Source organism: Papaver somniferum, chromosome 5, assembly GCF_003573695.1.
Source record: "Papaver somniferum cultivar HN1 chromosome 5, ASM357369v1, whole genome shotgun sequence".
In the NCBI taxonomy this organism is placed as follows: Eukaryota; Viridiplantae; Streptophyta; class Magnoliopsida; order Ranunculales; family Papaveraceae; genus Papaver; species Papaver somniferum.
Window position 1 is genome coordinate 191,988,111 of NC_039362.1, and position 22,009 is coordinate 192,010,119.

At 34.3% G+C, this 22,009-nt stretch overlaps 2 protein-coding genes and 1 pseudogene across 2 annotated transcripts; 1 reads left to right on the forward strand and 2 right to left on the reverse strand.

Annotated features, from left to right (window-relative positions):
- Window positions 1–7,960: 7,960 nt before the first annotated feature.
- On the reverse strand, window positions 7,961–8,925 carry LOC113280419. The gene is made up of 2 exons (XM_026529043.1): window positions 8,730–8,925; window positions 7,961–8,643 (listed from the first exon to the last, which is right to left on the reverse strand). The coding sequence occupies exons 1-2, from the start codon at window positions 8,923–8,925 to the stop codon at window positions 7,961–7,963; spliced, it is 879 nt and encodes a 292-aa protein (XP_026384828.1).
- A 10,499-nt stretch (window positions 8,926–19,424) lies between these two features.
- On the forward strand, window positions 19,425–20,300 carry LOC113280420 (annotated as a pseudogene).
- Window positions 20,301–20,804: 504 nt separating this feature from the next.
- LOC113280421 (probable E3 ubiquitin-protein ligase RNF217) lies at window positions 20,805–21,707 on the reverse strand. Its single transcript, XM_026529044.1, has one exon. The coding sequence runs from the start codon at window positions 21,705–21,707 to the stop codon at window positions 20,805–20,807; it is 903 nt and encodes a 300-aa protein (XP_026384829.1).
- Window positions 21,708–22,009: the final 302 nt, after the last annotated feature.

Genomic DNA, 22,009 nt, shown 5'->3' on the forward strand with positions numbered 1-22,009 from the left:
TGAAATCAGAACCTATATACTAACGAGTTACAAAGGTTATGTTGATGTCACAATTATGAAGTTCTAAAAGATAAGCATTATAATTCGTAAATCAATATACCAATATAAAGTGATTATTATTACTTATTGATATATTGTTCCTTGACACTTTGATCACAATATGATGATCAAGTCTTATTATACTAGTATTTCACATATATAACTTCGCATGTTATGTTTTCAATCAGAAACGACTTGAAATAAAACGATATGAAAATAGAAAAAATTCAAGTCATGTATTAATAACCTCAAGTGGAAGTATGATGTGATCGTTGTTGTCGATACGTCTTCGGAATCTTCAGGTCTTCAGAGTAATACTTGTATGTCTCAACATTTCTAGACTTTATAGTCTAACTTAAGAAGTTGACTATAGTGATCTAATCAAGCGGCTTATGAGTTTTGATACTAAAATATGACAACCAACCTTGACATGCAAATGCTTCATGGGTTCAACCGAGAAGTTCTCTAACAATCTCCCCCTTTGTCATTTTTGGTGAAAAAACTCTATCACATATATGGAGAGTACACGAATTAAAATTTACAAATATTACATTACGTAACATTTTCTTAACTCATTCTTCATACACTTGATTATAAGTTTCATCATCTTCAATAACCTGCACATATTCAAAACAAATATTGTTGTTGACGCATTTGAATAACAAAAGATGTACTCGCCCTAAAGGAAAGCTAGGTAGATATTCAATCCGAACCTATTTGTTATTCCTCTTTTGTAGTATGAAATACTATAGAGAAAGATGATATGTTTCTCCCCCTTAGTCTATGTCATACTCTCTCGTTAGATATATACTTTTTTAGCACATATTTCATTTCTCAATAATTAAAAATCATCTGTATACTCCATATATTTTCCCCTCTTTTGTCACAAAAGTGACTAAGATATGAAAAAATAAAAAAGAAAACCGAAAGGATCTCACAAGTTCATAAGAACCTATCTTTTGGGGATAAACAGATAAATATCGTGGAAACAAAATATGTTCGGATTCTAAGTTCATGGATTCAACAAGTCTTATTTAAAAGACCTGGATCTTTAGCGTTCTCAGTTCATCCATGGGACAAGTCCCAACTTATTTCATCAATTAGCATTCTTGATGATCCAAATTGTCTTATCTTCATGAGTATGCAACTTTTGATTTTTCTTCTCGACGCTCTTCATCATCTATTCCAAAACCTAGAAATCAAATTTTTAGGATATCAGATGGTGAGTAAAGAAACCAAGAATAGGTTTTCAACTCAGTTAGGGTATCAAAACCCTAGAAACTCTCATTATCCCATTACTAACAAAATCCTAATTTGTAGGAATTAAGTCGCACATTTAAATGTGTTTAGTATTTTCCTAAAGACTAGGACACTTAATAAACAATTATTCAAATTTCAAAATATTCAAAGATCAAACAGAATTATCCTAAATCTAATATTTGAATTATAATTCCAACACCCTCCCGTAATTCAAATATTCTTCTTAAAATTTTATTATCTATCATCATTACCATGAATTAGAAAACATCAAGCATCACCATCATTAACATCATCATTATCAGCAACATCTTTCAACCAGCCCAACATATTATGCTAATCAATAATATGCATCTTCATCATCATCTTAGCTTAACATTTTTCTTCATCACAATAATCTTTTTTTTTTTTGTCTCTTAAAATCAATCTTTGCACTCACAATAAACAAAAATGAAAACTCCTTCTGAAAATCACCCTTTTTTCACTAGATAAATCAACTACTTGTTTTTTATTTAAAAAAAAACATATTTCTTGTAACTCTCCCTCTACTCAACTCTCTTTCCCAGCTCTGATACCATGTAATAAATCCATCATGGCACAAAGAGGAGTGTTAGAGAGATTGAACATAAAGTAAAGTTAGAACTACATTGATAAATTTTTTTTTATATTTTACAATAGAAAACTAACCTTTATATAGGTTGTAATTCAAAACTGTATACTACTCTCACTATCCCACTACTAACAAAATCCTAACTCGTAAGAATTAAGTCACACATTTAAATGTGCTTAGTATTTTTCTAAAGACTAGGATACTTAACAAATAACTATTCAAATTTGAAAATATTCAAAGATCAAACAAAATTATCCTAAATCTAATATTTGAATTATAATTCCAACACTAACTTTAGTTTCCTTACCATCAACGATAAGCAAGTTAAACTGGAAATGCCCAATAATTGAATCTTTTACTAAGTTGGTTGATTGGAAAAACAATACAAGTGAGAAACATTGTTCAACTTGGAGCAATATCTAATTAAGTGCTTATGATCTTGACTACTCAGTTTCAACACTTCTTCTATGCCAAGAGGTTGGAAGGGCTTAATTAATGTAAGTTATCATTCATTATTATTTGACCTATGATTTCAAAAAGTTGTGTTTCTCTTAATCTTGAATTTTTCTAACTTTGTTGATTTCTGAAACTTTCTTTATCTCTTATGTGTATATTTATTGATAAACAAATGTCGTATTTGGTTTAAAGGCTAATTTCTGAAACTTTCTTTATATGTCATGTGTATATTTATTGGTAACAAATGTTGTATTTGGTTTAAAGGGATAGCTTAGGTTTAATGAATTTTGGTAACACCAGTACTTCCTTTACATATAGGTTTTCTTTTGACTTGGTTATACATATAGGTTTTTATTTTTACATGATTATACGTAATAGTACCTTAAGATCAACCATATGTTGGTAATACATAATACTTATTTTATATAAATGACCTGCTTTACGTATAAAATGAGATTGCTCCAATAAAACTAAAAATATAGAAGGATAGTGAAATTCCTAATTTGATGTAAAATAGAACTATCATTGTGTCATACTTATAATATTAGTTGATACACCATTGTGTCCTATAGTTAATGGGACTCCCTTGTATCATCATTGTGGTAACATTCCTATCTTTCCCATAGAAATAACACATTGTGCCTCTGATAGACACATTTTTGTGTCCGATTTGTCTCGATTCTATACATTGTTATGGCTCATTTTTGTACTTATTATGATGTTTTATTTATTTGTAGGTATTTTTGGCTAATGAACATTTTTGGAAAAATTTGGCTCGAAAAGTTGAGGGAAAGCACCCGGAGGACACTTGCTATTGGGACCCCGGCTTGGATCAGGGGAAACCCCAGGACACCCCTTAAGGCAGCTTCTAAATGCACCCCTACTCTGGATAGGGGGCGCCCTTTCTTCTTCACGGTTTCAAATCCAGAAAATTGGCGGGAAATATTTGGCAGTTTTGGCAATCGTGATTTGGAGGAGTTTGAGGTCGATTAAACCTCTGATTTTCATAGGATAGACTCCTTATGGGTCTAGGAATTTGAAATGGGTGTTTAAATCGATTAGACTGGGCTCAATCGAGGATTTTTATCACAACATAAATATATGGAAAGTCACGTGTGTGACCTGTTTTAGAGAATTTTAGAGAGACTAAAGTGTTGTAAACCTTCCCAAATATTTGTATCTATCTAAGGAAGAGTTTAGAATAAAAAGGAAAGCTCAGAAACGCGTAGAAATTCTAAAACAAGAAATTGCCGCAACTTTTCCGTGAAGAGAAGGAAAGAGATTTTGGAAGATTTGGGAGAGATTTAATCGGTATTTTTGATATAAATAGATGTCTTGGGTCATATAGAGGGGGTGTCGAGAGTTTGGGGACCTAAGGAGAGCCAGAGAAGAAGAAATCAGAGCTTTACCAAACTCTATTTCTGCTGATGCTGCTGCAGAAGAGGAAGAACGCGATTAACATTGACACACGGGAAACAGTCGCAGAACAGTGTCGTTGTTTAACAGTTGAAGAACATTAAGTTGTGAAGGACAGTCGTATTCTAGGGTCTTAAATTTCTGATCCTGTAACAGTTGATTAGTAACGTATATCTACGTATATCTTCAGTATTGCAACACCAACTGTAACGGTGACTTCTGTAACATCTATACACCGTTGCAGATCTGCTGTTTTATATATTCTCTTCAACAAAACCATTTTTTGAGCCATGATTTATTATTTTGAACCTGTTTTTGATATGAGGAGCTAAACCCCATTGTTGAGGCGATAGAGTAAGTTATTTTTCCAACAAAAAGCGGTACAATATATTTAATTTAATTTATTGCAATTATTATTATGATCATTTGCCTTGGACTATTATTGAATATGATTTTTATTTGAGTGATTGTGATCTATTTTGATGGAGTATGCTTAGTTTATAGACTCTTGATGCTTCATGCTTGGTATTTACAATTATTGCTTTTGAAAATCTACTTGTTGCAATAGTAAGAATCAAATTGAACAAGAAAATTGCATGAATATAAATATTGGATTAAATCACTTTGAATTTGGAAAATAGTGGAATCTTAGCCTCAGTGTTCTTTTAATATTGATATCAACTTTGATTGAGTTTTCTATAATTTTTAGTGAGTTTTCTATTTTAATATTAGAATTTAAATCTAATTAATATCCTTCACAAGTCTGAGAATCGAACCACTTTTACCACTATCTACAAATCACATCAATTTTTGGCGCCGCTGCCGGGGATAGAAGGATAGTGAAATTCCTAATTTGATGTAAAATAGAACTATCATTGTGTCATACTTATAATATTAGCTGATACACCATTGTGTCCTATAGTTAATGGGACTCCCTTGTATCATCATTGTGGTAACATTCCTATCTTTCCCATACAAATAGCACATTGTGCCTCTCATTCCATTGACAAAATCTATCTGTTTTTGCCACATTTGTAATTCTAGTTTTAAAAGTACGACGGTTTGACTTAAATGAAATTACATATGTTTAAAATTAAGCGTATTACATTAGCTTCACTGAAGTACATATGTTTAAATTTAAGCATTTTACATTAGCTTGACTGGTGAGAAGTACTAGGTGGAACAACAACCACAAGTTGAGAGTTCCCAAATTTGGTTCTACACTTTCCGACTTTAGAGAATCTCCAACGAGTTCCTATTTTAATGCCCCTATATATGGTAATCTAAAGATGTTAGGAACGTTCTTATGTTGAAATAACAACACCTACTCCAAACAAAAGAAGTCTAGAGTTATCTAGGAAGTTTGCAAGGTACTTGAATTTTCTAGAAAGTTGAAAAACAGTCGGCCATATACGGGTGGTGTAAAGATATTAAGACAAAGTAGAAAAGATATTATTACAGGTAATGATTTAGTAGTTTTACAGACACAGACAGAGAGGTATTTATATCTCTTATTATAGTACTTAGTCAAGTCAATATTAGCTGACTTGACTATACATAACATATTCCTAATATACCCCCTAAATCTGAACAAGTAAAGAGAAAACAAGAACAGATTGCAAAAAAGAAGAAAAACAAACCAGACACTCAACAAGAGCCTATCTGACACAAAAAAGCAACACTCAATAAGAGTCAGTCTGTAAGAACAATCAAAAGAGTAAATGCTCAACAAGAGCCTAAAGAAGACACTCAACAAGAGTCACTCTGAGAATACAAGAAACATAACAAATACTCAACAAGAGCCAATCTGACCAAAATAAGTAATATTAAGCTGAAACGGAACTGACAACAGTTGAAGATTGCATTATCCTTTGTAGCAGTCTGGAGAAAGTTGGATAGCAGAGACCCTTTGTCATCACATCAACTAATTGCTCCTCTGTCACTACATGACTAACATGAATAATGACATCTTCAACCAGTTCTCTGACAGTATGGTAGTCTATCTCCACATGTTTGGTCCTGGCATGGAAGACTGGATTAGAAGCTAGAAAAATAACACTTTGATTATCACAGTTTAAAATTAAGCGTATTACATTAGCTTCACTGAAGTAGCCACATTTGTAATTATAAATATGTTATAAATTGCAGTTCAGCAGTAGCCACAGTCAAGCACTTATACTCAGCTTCAGCTGAAATTCTTGAAACAATTTGTTGTTTCTTTGAAGACCACCCATAAACACAACATACCCAGAAGTAGATCTTCTTGTGTCTGGGAAACCAGCCCAATCAGAATCAGTGTATGCAGTTAAAGTATGAATATCCCATCTTTTTAAAGTAATTCGAGTACCCAAAGTACCTTTTAAGTATCTCAAAATTCTTTCCACAAGAAGAAAATGCTGATCAGTTGGAGTATGCATGGATTGGGACACATAATTGACAACGAAACAGATATAAGGCCTTATATATATGTGTAAGATATTGCAGAACACCAACAATTGTCCTGTATGCTAGAAGATCATACAATAAGACACCTATAACACCTTTTACCCTTTGCAACAGGAGTGTCACAAGGCTTGCAATCCAACATTTGTGCCTTAGTAACAAGCTCCAATGTATTATTTTTTTAGTTAAAAAAATAGCACCTAAGGATCTAGTAGCTTCAATTCCAAGAAAAAAATTTAAATCCTCTAAATCCTTCATAGAAAATTCTTTACTCAAAGATTGTATCAACTTATTAATAAGTATATCAGAACTCTCTGTTAAAAGTATATCATTTACATACCGTAATAACACCAACATGTCTGACTCGGTGATGTAGATAACATAGAATGATCATTCTTTGACTTAATAAAACCATATTGAAAAATAAAAGTACTACATATGTGAAACCATGCCCTTCAAATCATAAACATGATACGGAAAATCTGGATGAGTGAACCATGGAGGCTGTTTCATATAGACACCCATTTCCAACCAAGAATATTCATATGAGGTTCAGGCAAAACATAAGTCCAAGTTTCATTCAGCATCAGAGCATCATTCTCATATTTCATAGAAAGCATCCACTTAGGTTCTTTACATGCTTCTCTAAAAAAATTAGGATCAGAAATATTAATTAATAGACTTGTAAATGCAGGGGAAATAGGATGCTTTACTGAATGATGAAGAACAAAATATGAAAATTGTTTAGGTTTAGAAATGTCTTTCATTGATCTAGTAATCATAGAAGAAGTAGGAGATGAAGTAGATGGAAGTAATGTAGAATCTTAAGTGGATGGAAGTAAATCAGAATTAAAAGAAGAGGTTTCAGTGGGAGAAGAATTATAGTAAAAATTACATTCATCAAAAATCACATGTCTAGATATATGAAGCTTATGAGAGATAGGATCAAAACATTTGTATCCTTTTATGAAGTGGACTATAACCAATAAAAATGCATTTAACATACTTAAGAGACAATTTTTCAGGTCTATAATGACCAAGAAAAGAAAAACAAATGAATCCAAAAACTCTCAAAAAAAGAGTAATCTAGAGAAGTTTGAAATAAAACCTCATAAGGAGATTTCATTGATAAGACAGGAGTTGGAGATCTATTAATCAGGTATGTAGCAGTAAGAAAAGCATCATACCAAAAAAAAAGGAATTGATGAAGGGAAAAAAAGAGTATTGCCCATCTCTGTAATATGTCTATGTTTTCGTTCTACCAGTCCATTTTGTTCAGGGGTGTTAGGATATGACAATCTGAGATGAATGCCATTGGAATCAAGAAACTGCTTAAATGAACCCTTAGCAAGTTCACATGCATTATCAGTTTGAAAACACAAAGTCTTTGTAGAAAACAATTTTTCAGTAAGAGATTTAAAATGAGTAAAATAGTGAATGGCATATGTTTTAAGTTTCGTAGGATAAATCCAGTAAAATCTACTGGCATCACCTATAAAAAAGAATGTAGTATCTAAAACCAGCATGAGAAGTGATTGGATAAGGTCCCCAAACATCACAGTGAATAAGAGCTAAAGACTTGGATTAATGAAAAGAATACACGTGAAATGACAACTTTTTACTTTTAACAATTTGACAAGGATGACATAGTTGATTTTCATGATCAGACTTAAGAGCAATGACTTTAGTAGAATGCAGATGTTGAACGATTTTCTTAGATGGGTGTCCTAGCCTATTATGTCACAAAGAAGAATAAGAAATAGTAGATGAATAAGATGTGAACAAAGCATTTTTGTTGACAGAAATATGTGAGACAGGATACAAATTGTTAACCATTTTTCCTTTAGCCAAAAGAGCATGTGAACTAAGGTATCCAATCTCAAAACTCCATGGATCAAAATCAAAGTAGAAAAAATTATCCTTAGTAAATTGTGCAACTGATAACAGATTTTGTTTAATCTCGGGTACTAGTATGGCATGTTTAAGTTCAAAACTAGCTTCAGGTGTGTGTAAAATAGAAGAGACAGTTTGAGAGATTTGTAAAGTCTTACCATTACCAAAAATGATCTTGTCCTTCCCATGATAGTTAGAAGTATCCTGAAGTAGATCCTTGTCACCAGTCATGTGTCTTGAGGCACCAGAATTAGAAATGCAAGTAGTTGAGGTAGAGCCACCAGAAGGATCATCACATAAGTCAGCTGAATTAATTGTCATACTACTATAAGCTGTTTCAACTTGAGCCACATTTGCAGTAGACTTAGACTCAGAACTAGGTGATGGATGATACCTGAAGAAATATCTAGTTGCATAATGTCCCGTCTTTCGACATATCTGACATTCAGCTGTAGAAAAATCCACAAAAGGTCTACTAGTAGAACCACCATCTGAAGCATATGCACTTGAACTTGTAGAGCCAGCACCATCTTAAATTGAACAATACCATTACCAGGTTTGGAAAAATTCCCTTGATTATTCTTGTTCTTAAACTTATTCTTTCCATTCTTGTTACCAGTAGTAAAATTTCTCCCATAAAAAGTTGAAGGATTATCAAGAATACTACCATAATCCTGATTTTGAGCACCTAGCCACTGTTCACGTGTTAACAATCTAGCTTTTAATTCATCAAAAGTATATGGAGTTTCACGATTCTGTGCAGAGATTACAAAAGTATCATATGCTCTTCCTCGTCCATTAAGTACATACATCATCAAATTTGCATCTGAGACTCAATCATTGATTGCAGCTAAGGAATCTATAATTGCCTTCAAATTATGTAAGTAAACACAGATAGACTGAGAACTCCTTCTAATTCCGTATAATTGTTGACATAGCATATTCCATCTTACCCCAAATTGAGATCTAAAACTAGATTCCGCCAAATTTCACGAGCAGTAGATGTTAGAGCATTGCTCGGTCGAACTCGCATGTGTTGTTATCCCAAGAATGTTTGTCAATGTTAGTGATCAAAAGTATAAGTCTTGATTTATAGTCTACTATAACTAAGGTCTCGGACTAGGATAGAAAATGTAGTTGAGCTCAACGACTCCATGGAAATTATCATACAAGACGAAGGACTACTCAAGGAACTGGTGGATCTTCATCGACTAAAAGGTATGTGGAGACTTGAACTTATCTATCACTCAAAAGTCTATTTATCTCCTATCTTGAGACAAAAGTCGTTTTGCTATATAGACTTAGATTATACACATTTGGTATTTCGAGCCGAGTTTATCTCGCCTATCTATTTCTCGAAATATGTGTTGGTAAGCTTTCGCTTTAGCCATGTTCATCTTTACCTAGTGATGAAATTCATGTTATGTTTCAATCACTTTGAAAATTTCTCTGACGAAAAATGGTTTGTGAATAACAACTATATAACGTCCTCTGAGAATGTTTCAATGATTGAAACGAGAGTTTAGATTATATAACCATTAGAGGATATAAGCATTGTTGTGGAAACACATATATGTATAAGTCCTTATTCCTTGAACCAAAGTTTGCGAACTTTGTTGATCAAGTGAACCGGAGTAGTGCATGAGCTAAGTCCGCGAACTCAGTCCTCGAACTGGCAAAGTTCTCAAACCCGAGAATTTCTGCTGGAGTTTGTGAACTCCATCCGGGAACTTCATTCCACGAACTTGAGTAGGTTATATCTAAAAAAACGATGATCGTGAACTTATTCATATTAACTAAGGAATGCAATTGCAAACCGTGGCTATATAGTTCATGAACCGATTCAAGTGAATCAAATCGTTTTTGCTTCAATTGTGTCTTGTGTAGTACATGAGATTTCCTTGCAATTGAACAACTCTCTAACTAGTTCATTTGAGTCATTTGAACTAGTTATGGTGAAGAAGAATATGGTTGATTTGAAAGTAATCATATGGCTAACCATTTGGTTAACTATTGTTGAACCAACTAATGTACAAGTTTGGGTACGGTTATACAAGCCTAGAAACGTGCATTTCATTTGTGTATAACAAGCTATGTTTTCGATCTAACGGTTCATAAATATGAGCTTGAATCTAATCAGGTTTATATTGAATGCTTTGTTACCAAGCTAACATTGATTTCTAACCCAGATTTGAAAGATTATATAAGGGAGAACTCTAGAAACTGGGAAACCTAATCCCCATACATTTTGTATGATACTAGTTGTGCTAAGATAGAGTCGATTCTCCTTTAACCTTTGGTTTCGTCTTCTAAACCAGGTTAACAACTTAAAGACTTCATTGGGATTGTGAAGCCAGACCGATACTATTTTATCGTAGTTGTGTGATCTGATCTTATTGTTTCTATCATACGACTACAATTGTAATAATTGGCTTGAGATTTCTATCTCTGATAGGCAAGATAAAAAGTAATCACAAACATCTTCGTCTCATCGTTTGTGATTCCACAATATGTTTTTTCGCTGTGTTGATTAAGACAATCGTGCGGTGGTTGATAATACTAGGCTGTTCTTCGGGAATATAAGTCCGGATTATCAATTGGTTCCTGTTCACCGTGATTTATCAAAAGATGGAACAAAACTCGTAGGTATGTTCGTAGGAGACGGATTTATCTATTACCATATACTTTTCTGTGTGATAAAGATTTTTTTATTAAAGTCTTCGACTTTGGGTCGTAGCAACTCTTAGTTGTGGGTGAAATCAGCTAAGGGAATCAAGTACGTAGTATCCTGTTGGGATCAGAGACGTAGGAGCATAACTGTACCTTGGATCAGTGTGAGATTGGTTGGGGTTCAACTACAGTCCGGACCGAAGTTAGTTTGGAGTAGGCTAGTGTCTGTAGTGGCTTAATACAGTGTGTGTTCAATCTGGACTAGGTCCCGGGGTTTTTATGCATTTGCGGTTTCCTCGTTAACAAAATTCTGGTGTCTGTGTTATTTATTTTACGCATTATATTTTGTTATATAATTGAAATATCACAGGTTGTGTGTTGTTCAATCAATTAGAATATCTGACCTTTTGGTGTTGATTTAAATTGATTGACACTTGGATATTGGTCTTTGGTACCATCCAAGTTATCTCTCTAGTATTTGATAAAGACTCGCAGATTTCTATTTGCTTGAGTATATATCAAATCGAGAGATTGAGATATAAACTCTTCGATATACTTTTTATCTAGATTGAGTCTGACTGTCTAGTTGATTCTCTAGAAAGTATATTGGAGTTTTTCCATACAAATTGCTAAGCAAAATATTGGATGTATTTGTTAGACCCCCACTTTTTCAATTGGTATTAGAGCATGCAAACACGTTTAAGACCTTACAAGTCTGTGTTTGTAGCGATCTGACTCTATGGACAAGAGTACTATCTCTGATAAACACGCCACCATAAATAAAAGTTCTGTCTCGTCTAATTTTATTAAAGAGAAAGATTTGTCAATCCTAAATATAGACGAACCTTGTGTTCAGACGAGACTGACAAACACCGACATGTGTCATTCCGATTACCCTTCAAAAGAGTCTATCTCTATTAATGAACGGGAAAAATCTTAAGAGAGTTATTTGATTCTAAATCTTGTTAGAGTCCAAGCAGATAGATTTAATCGGTTAAAACATCATGTCAATGTTCCTCTTGGTGTAATAAGAGACTACAATTTCAAAGAAAATACTGAAGATAATTCTTCACGTATGACTCATTAGGCTATCCTTAAAAAGTATTCCTTGGAAATTGAACATCGCTTGATTAAACTCTCTATTCAAGGATGCTCTAAGCAGTCTAATATACCAAATACTTCTGCTACGACTGAAAAAGTTACAGCTCCATAAGTAAAACCGAAATCCCTTCATTTCAGAAAGAATGTTTCTGAAATCCCCATTAATCAAGGATGTTCCACATCATATGGAAGGAAAAAATTTCCTAACGATATTGTTAAGACTACTTTTTCTAATCATTCTTGTGATCAGAAAGTATGCTTCTTTTGCAATGCAAAATTATCTGCTAAACAAAAGAGAAACTCTAGGTTGAATAAAAGCTCCGTGGTTTAACTTCAACACACCTTAGACTTAATTCTCAAAGGTGTAACTGACATTCGTATGTCTAAACCAATTGGTTTTCGTACTTACCCCGTGTATGTTACCAGGAAGGTCAGTTCGATGAGTTCCTCAAATGTTCTGAATCAGAACAGAAGTCTTAACAATAACCATCTAAGGAAATATCAAGTCGTTTCGTTAGGAAACAATGTTCCTCTTGATGTAAACGAAATCCCAGGAGTAAGAAGAAAAATTGATGATATGAGAAACAACCTGATAGAGATAATTGAAGGATATAAAGAAATTGTCAACAGGATGGCATCCTCTTCAAGTCAAAATTCTTCTGGTAAGAACTCAAACTATGTCTCGTATTTTGATGACAATATGTTCTATGATAATTTCTCACATCTAAATGGATCCCTCTCAAGATTTAGAAGGAAAAAGAGACTTGATCATAAACACAAATCTTGTAATGAGCTTAAAACTCATACTTGTGCTAATTAATAACAAGGGTTAAAGAGCTTACTCATAAAAGTCATGTTGAGTAAGTTGTGTTAATATTCAGGTATACTTTTGGAAAAATTGCTTCTGTATAGTTGAGTTATGTTCTTGTCATCCATAGCCGAATTATTGCTTGCAGACAAGTTGTGCCTAAGTATTGGTTGTGTTTAAAGTTGCTTCTTGTTATCTTAAAGAAGTGTTCGTTGCACTCTTGATTTCTGCTACACTTGTGCTCTAAATTGCTTCTCTGAAGTTATGAAAATTATTGAGCCAGTTTATGAATGTTAATGTAGCAAAAGTTTTTTTTTTTTTTTAGATTGCCTAGTAAATCTTCTATTTTCTTGTTTCTTTTAGAAGAATAACTAGAATTTGGAATAGTCATTATTGTGATTACACATACCTATGTACAACATTTTCATCTTCATGTTTTTAGGTTTATTTGTTTAAATTCTAAAATTATTTGGAAGATGATTTTTGCAGTATTAATCTTTATGGTTTTATGTATTGCAATATTGTTGTCGGATATGTGTGTTTACATCCGTGAACTTGATTGTCCCATACTTTGTCAAAAGTAAAGTCGTTCATGAGTTGATATGCATGTATTGATGAAAGAATGAATTGACTTTTGACAAATACAAAAGTTAAGCCTATTATGTCATTTCTTGATGGAATATAGGTTAAAATCTTTTGTGTTCAAGGATTATGTCTTTTGAATGTCATTGTGCAAATGGTGATGGAAAATAGAATGAGTCCTTGCTTATTCTACGGTATAAGGTCGATCTACGATCCACAATTTTTGTGTACATACTGTGTTGCTCCATAAGGTGTCTTATGTTGAGTTCTATCGACTGAGTCATTGTTTTGACATAGTTGTTGTTCCATGCGTACTTTGTGTCGAGCGTGACCAATTAAATTGATTACTTTTGTGATTAGTTTAGTTGTGTATTTCGATTAGATTATTTATGGGTTTTCTTGTGATTAATCTAATTGAGTTTTTTTAAGTCTCCATAAGTTTACTTATTTTGAGAATGTTTGATAAATTAATCATAGGTTCTCTTATGGTTAATTTAGTTGAATATTTTGGATTCAAAATTCATACTCGTATATGATTTGTTATTTCCAAAGAAATCCTTTTTTTCTTTTTGAAATTAAGGTCGCTCTTGTTGTTCTTTCGAGAATGACATTTTATGAGGGAGAGTTCTTAATTGAACTTGTGCTTAATTACCAAATCTTTATGGGGAGTGCGGCTGTGGAATATTATAGGTGTTATCTTGTATCTTTATAGACTCCTTGATGAATGCATTTAGCTTCGGATTTATGATTGCATCTAAATAAGATGATATATGCTTTCTTTTGGTCATGAAATATCTCTTTCGGAAATTTCATTAGGATCCCGTTCTTGTACCTTTGCCAATTTTATTGACAAAAAGGGGGAGAATTAATATGTAGTTCACACTACAAATACATATGGTTTTCGGATCATTATGTAAGGGGGTGGTTTCCATGAGAGATGGAGTATTGACTAAGGGGGAGTGACATATAACCATAGTATTGCTGTTAAATTTGTGATATAATTGAACTTTGACGCTGTGTAATGATACTATGACATTGTATAACAATGATTGAGAACTCTTGTTTTCTAGTTGTTATAGCTACGGATTTTCAACAACGATGATGCTAAACTTACAACCTTTTGGATCATTTGAGTACTTGGAATTGACGAAGATTTCGAGTAATGTTGAAGATTAGGCATGTGGAATAGGAGCTACAAAAGTTTATTTATATATTTTTTGTATTCCATATGTATTGATAGTTTTTTCACTAAAATTGACAAAGGGGGAGATTGTTAGAGCATTGCTCGGTCGAACTCGCATGCGTTGCTATCTCAAGCATGTTTGCAATGTTAGTGACCAAAACTATAAGTCTTGATTTATAGTCTACTATATCTAAGGTCTCAGACTAGGATAGAGAGTGTAGTTGAGCTCAAGAACTCCATGGAAATCATCATACAAGACGAAAGACTACTCAAGGAACTCGTGGATCTTCATCGACTATAAGGTATGTGGAGACTTGAACTTATCTATCACTCAAAAGTATATTTATCTTCTATCTTGAGACAAAAGTTGTTTTGCTATATAGACTTAGATTATACACATTTGGTATTTCGAGCCGAGTTTATCTCGCCTATCTATTTCTCGAAATATGTGTTGGTAAGATTTCGCTTTAGCCAAGTTCATCTTTACCTAGTGACGAAAGTCATGTTATGTTTCAATCACTTTGAAAATTGCTCTGACGAAAAATGGTTTGTGACCAACAACTATATAACGTCCTCTGAGAATGTTTCAATGATTGAAATGAGAGTTTAGATTATATAACCATTGGAGGATATAAGCATTGTTGTGGAAACACATATATGTATAAGTCCTTATTCCTTGAACCAAAGTTTGCGAACTTTGTTGATCAAGTGAACCGGAGTAGTGCGTGAGCTAAGTCCGCGAACTGGCAAAGTTCTCAAACCCGAGAATTTCTGCTGGAGTTTGTGAACTCCATCCGGGACTTAAGTCCACGAACTTGAGTAGGTTATATCTAAAAAAACGATGATTGTGAATTTATTCATATTAACTAAGGAATGCAATTGCAAACCGTGGCTATATAGTTCATGAACCAATTCAAGTGAATCAAATCGTTTTTGCTTTAATTGTATCTTGTGTAGTACATGATATTTCCTTGCAATTGAACAACTCTCTAACTAGTTCATTTGAGTCATTTGAACTAGTTATGGTGAAGAAGAATATGGTTGATATGAAAGTGATCATATGGCTAACCATTTGGTTAACTATTGTTGAACCAACTAATGTACAAGTTTGGGTACGGTTACACAAGCCTAGAAACGTGCATTTCATTTGTGTATAACAATCTATGTTTTTGATCTAACGGTTGATAAATATTAGCTTGAATCTAATCAGGTTTTCATCTAACAGTGAATATTGAATGCTTTATTACCAAGCTAACATTGATTGCAAACCCTGATTTGGAAGACCATATAAGGTAGAACTCTAGCAACTGGGAAACCTAATCCCAACACATTCTGTGTGATACTAGTTTTGCTAAGCTAGAGTCGATTCTCCTTTAACCTTTGGTTTCTTCTTATAAACTAGGTTAACGACTTCATTGGGATTGTGAAGCCAGACCGATACTACTTTATCGTAGTTGTGTGATCTAATCTTGTTGTTTCTATCGTACGAGTACAATTGTAAAAATTGGCTTGAGATTTCTATCTCCGATAGGCAAGATAAAAAGTAATCACAAACATCTTCGTCTCATCGTTTGTGATTCCACAATATATTTTTTCTATGTGTCGATTAAGACTATTGTGAGGTGATTGATAATACTAGGATGTTCTTCGGGAATATAAGTCTGGATTATCAATTGGTTCCTGTTCACCGTGATTTATCAAAAGACGGAACAAAACTCGTAGGTATATTCGTGGGAGACAGATTTATCTATTACCATAGACTTTTCTGTGTGATACAGATTTTTTATTAAAGTCTTCGACTTTGGGTCGTAGCAACTCTTAGTTGTGGGTGAGATCAGCTAAGCGAATCAAGTATGTAGTATCCTGTTGGGATCAGAGACGTAGGAGCATAACTTTACCTTGGATCAGTGTGAGATTGGTTTGGGTTCAACTACAGTGCGGACCGAAGTTAGTTTGGAGTAGGCTAGTGTCTGTAGCGGCTTAATACAATGTGTGTTCAATCTGGACTAGGTCCCGGGGTGTTTCTGCATTTGCGGTTTCCTCGTTAACAAAATTCTGGTGTCTGTGTTATTTATTTTACGCATTATATTTTGTTATATAATTGAAATATCACAGGTTGTGCGTTGTTCAATCAATTAGAATATCCGACCTTTTGGTTGTTGATTTAAATTGATTGACACTTAGATATTGGTCTTTAGTACCATCCAAGTTATCTCTTTAGTATTTGATAAAGACTCGCAGATTTCTATTTGCTCGAGTATATATCATATCGAGAGATTGAGATATAAGCTCTTCGATATACTCTTTATCTAGATTGAGTCTGACTGTCTAGTTGATTCCTTAGAAAGTATATTGGAGTTTGTCCATACAGATTTCTAAGTAGAATATTGGGTGTGGTTGTTAGACCCCCGCTTTTTCAGTAGATATTCCAGGAACATCACCAGAGACAGTTTCAGTAAATGTAGCTTTCAAACAACTAACAACAAACCTGTCTGCCTTTCTCTAGTATACCCATCATGGATTTACACTAGTAACACCATTGATAATAACTTGGGATGGGGGTTCAACAATTTCACCACTAACATGACCATATAAATTATTAGAAATCAACACAGATTCGAATTGATCACGCCATAACAGGAAGTTGGTATGATCTAACTTTAAAGAAACAAAATTACCAATATTATTGAATGGTAAAGCAAAATAACACGAATGACCCTGATTTTCATCATTACCAGACATATGAGCAGCGAAAAATGGAATTTCAACTTGTGATTGCGATTGATTCCAAATTCCTGTGGATCTGGATTTCCGTGTTCTTGTTGTTGAATATTCATTGAACCTCTTGTATTTGGCATTGAGAGACGATGAAAGAACCAAGATTCAAAGTAAAGAAGATCAAGATTTTGAAATTTGTGAAAATTTGAGCAACCAAAGTTGAAGGAAGATCAGAAAATTGTTGAAAAAGATATTTGATCTCAAGATAGTGAAAGAATCACAATTATGTGGAAAAATTTGTTATTATTACAGGTGGTACAGTATTTACCTAGGTCGTACCTTGAATGATACCATGTAAAGATATGAAGACAACATAGAAAAGATATTATTACAGGTAATGATTCAGTAGCCTTACAGACACATGCAGAGAGATATTTATATCTCTCACTACAGGACTTAGTCAAGTCAATATTAGTTGACTTGACTGTACATAAAATATTCCTAATAGGTGGTTTTCAGATGATTCTGTCATAGAAACCAGGTGGGTGGGGGTCACGGGTGCAAGTTTTCTTTCAATTTTTACGAGTCCAACTTTGTGCACCCCATCTTTAACCGGGGTGCACATTCCTCCCCTCCTGATTAGCTAAAATTGTTTAGATGTTATCTATTAGATTTAATTTTTTTATCTTTTTATTTTGGTTAACAAAATTAAAATAATAAATGCATATATTGGGTGCACATTTGTGTAGACCTCCTCCGTTATCGCTTTCTCCTCCTTTTTCTCTGAAGAAACAAAGATGGAAGGTCTGTATGTTCCTTCTCGTTGGTGAATGAATTTTTTTGAATGAAAAATCATGAATGGTTGATTTATTGGCAGAAGAATCCAAGTAAAAAAAATATGAAATCGATCCTCGTATCTTGTTCTAGGTATAATTTCACCCTCTTATTTCTCTTCAGAATCCTAATACTTTTACTAGAGTAGCTACAATTTCTCCTCTCATTTCCCCCTTCACAATCTTAATACCATTCGTAATCAGGATCTCAAACCCAACAAATGAGAAGGGGAGGAATAGTGCACCCGCGGGTGCACAAAGTTACACCCAATTTTTACGTATTAAGCAATATCATTAAGAACACACAAAAAAGAAAATATTCCTTCCGTTTTAGGAAAAAAGTTACTGTCATTTTTGAAAATATAATGCCGAATACACACAAATAAGCTTGTGAAAACGAGATAATTAACAGATAGAGATACGTAAGCTTGTGAAAATATACACAAGTAAAATTTGGGATTCAAAATGGGGACTTGATTGTATTTGGCTCCTCCCTGGTTGAGAGGGCCAGACTCAAAAGTAAAGGGAATCGGACACAAAATAAAGCTAAAGCGATGCACATCTCATTCTTACTTCAATTCCTTTCTTTGCTCTTTTTTTTTCGTTATCTAAAACAATTTAAATATAATAAAAACACAAGATTAGATGCCCGATTTTTCTTCATATCCAAGCATACCTCAAAATTCTCCAAGCAGATCTTATAAAACTGTAATTTAGAACATGGACAAACCCAAACATCTAACGAAAAGATTCTTGTGTCAGTGTTTGGTAGGGAGAAATGGGACATGAAGCGAGTTCCAGCGTTACAAAATGCTTGATTCCTCACAGGATTACAGATAACCTACATTTTTGCTCGGATGGTGTAACCCATTTGCGTGTTATCACCGGTAAAGTTGTTGTCCTACGTAGCTTTGGCCATTCCGGTCCTGGAATATCTGGTTCCGCTCAACTCTATAGTAGTACTCAAATAGACACAGGTATGTAATCCACCTGTGCAGTGTGCACTCATTTTTTTACAAAGTCTAGTATAGGGAAAAATACATGTTTAATCTATGTGTGAGGTACGTCGGGGTCAACTTATTATTTATATAGCCTCCTTCTTTATTTCCTAATAATATCGCTCAGTTAAACGCTTGATGCACACTTTGTTTTAACCACAATGCCAAAACTTCCTAACTTGAGCAGTTGATCAGCTCAGTTTCAAGAATTACTAATCCGATTTCGAGATGGTTTCGTTAATTAAATCACTTTCTATATTTTTTCTTTTTGTTTCCTATATATCTGAACCCAGACCCATTGATATTCTCTGTTTACGTTTGTTTTCTCTGCTTCTTCCTCCTTTTCTGTTTTATACTATCAATCACAACTCCCATAATCACTGAAACCCACCAAAAAACTTCCCCATAGTCTAAAACAATGCATCCTCAGTTGATTAAGCAGTCTCCCTCTGAAACACAAAAAGTTTATACCCGAGTTCCGGCTGTTCGGAGCAAGCCTTGTGGTGATGCATTAAATAAGTTTATCATCGATATAGATAGAGAATATGTTGATAATCATTTGGCCGGAATGGAGTATGTTGATGAGTTATACAGATTCTACAAGCTTGCAGAGGGTTCAAGTCAAGTTCGTGATTATATGCACATGCAAAGCGAAATCGACGCGAGTATGAGGATGGAGCTTGTGGATTTGTTGGTTGCTGCACATGACGTATTAAATCTTCCACCAGAAGCTTTATATCTTGCTGTGCATTTTGTCGATCGATACCTTTCGATGAATTTAGTTTCAAGAAACGAGCTCCTGTTGGTAGGGTTCAGTGCTTTGGTTATAGCAGCAAAATATGAAGATGATTTTGTGCCACCACTAGAAGAATATGTTAGTCTCGCAGATGGGGATTTTAGCAAAAGGCAAATATCGGCCATGGAGAACTCAATCTTGGAGAAGCTCGGATGGAACTTAACCGTCCCTACTGCATACCACTTCCTAGTTCGTTTTATCAAGGCTGCTGTAGCAGATAAAGAGTTAGAGAATATGGTGTTTTACTTGGCGGAACTGGGTCTGATGCAATATGCAATGTTACAGTACTCTCCATCAATGTTTGCAGCTTCTTCTGTCTATGCAGCAAAGTGCGCCCTAAAGAAAACTCCTTTGTGGAATGAAACGCTCAAGAACTATACGGGTTTCTGCAAATGTCAGCTTATTGAATGCGCCAGACAACTGGAGAGTTTCCACTCAGAGGCGGCACAACATGAACTTCAAACTGTTTACAATAAATACTTAAGTTGTGAATCGTAGCGCTAGTACCACCAGCACAATCTCCTCTTTGTTTTAATTGACAGCAATCGTGCTTCTTATTGCTTCTATCAAAAGCAACCTTAAGCGGATTCATGGCCGGTGCTGCAATAATAGTTTCTGTGCAACATGCCAACAACTCAAAGCCATTAATGGGATTGTACATATCTGTAAATAATTTTAAATTTGTTCAATTATGAAAATTTTGTGTGAAAAGTTTTACTCCTTGTTTATTGAATTTGCTTTATATAAATTTTACTGCATGTATAGTACAAGGATTTGAATAATTTCCATGCCACAGAACGATCCTGTTATACGAGTAAGGCAACAGAGAGGCTGCTTGTCAAGATTAAGCCAAAACCTAAAAGATATTTGCACCAAAATTACAAGCTAACGGGTATGCAAATCCAAAGATGTTAACCAAATTTTAAAAGATCTGTTGGACAGAGATATTTACATTGGATCCTGACAGGAGGATGACAGTAGATAAAGCACATTGGAACTAAGTTAATTTTTGCCTAACACAACATTGACCACAAAGATAATACCAGTGAAGACGGACAACATTGATAACATATCGAGATATGGATCCTCCTCTGGCTGAAGTACATAAGGCTGAACCTCATAAGGCTGAATTACATTAGTAAAACAGTTACAACGCCTCCCTGCTGCCTCCCCACAGCAACAGCGGTAGCAAAATTTGTTTCCGCATCTGCAGGTGATAGTTGGACAACCAGAGGCACGCTCTACATAACGCGCGCAAAAAGGACATCTAGTCCACCCTTGTCGCGCAAAAGATTCTACGAAGAGAAGATCGTTTCTGTCAATCAATTTGACGTCTTTGCTCCTCTGTCTACTACACACATGAGCCTGTTGGTCTTTCAACGGGATCACACAGTTAAAACAGAAAAAAATCTTGCAAGATGGGCACATTGTTTCTATAATACCATTGTCATTGGGACACTCATTCAAAATCAGTTCAGAAAATCCAGGACAGTGAGCTCGCTTGCTATGATGAGCAAAGTTTGTAAGACTTTCGGACTCACAGAGCAATTCACACCATCTAACGAAAACTTTTGATGAGACGTCAATGAAACTACGGCAAGAGTTAACGTCTAAGCCCACGTTACAGTTGATACCTGGGCATTTAATTACCGGAGTGCCGCCGTCATTGATTTTTGCTTCTACATACCTAGCAATACAATCGTTGCAGAGGTGATGTTTTGATGTGCATTCTTTGTTTTGCTTTTTCTCTTTGTTGGTTCTGCCGGAGTAGATGTTCTTGAATTTTGTATCGACCGGAAGAGATGATTCCATACAAATTTCACAAGTATAATCTAGTTCTTCTTCTTCTGCTTCCCAATGTTCTTGTTCTTCAGAATTATTGTGTTTTTGTTGTATATTACCCATTGATAATAACTTACTCTTATTACTCTGAAGTGTTGATCCCGCTCTAGTTTCTCATTACAACATAACACATTTATTTAGAACTACTATATCATTTTATTTGAGCTGGAACTTTTCCCAATGTACTCACCCAGCCTATGTATATTCCAAGTATACTTGGAGGTCAAGTATAAAACTTGGGTTCCAATTAAGTTACTTGAAAGATGAGCCCTGACAAAAGGTCACGTACCGTCCATACAGCTGAGTTTTGTGGTGTCTATTATTACAAGTGGTTGCCAAGTCTAGGATATTTGGAGACAAAAAAA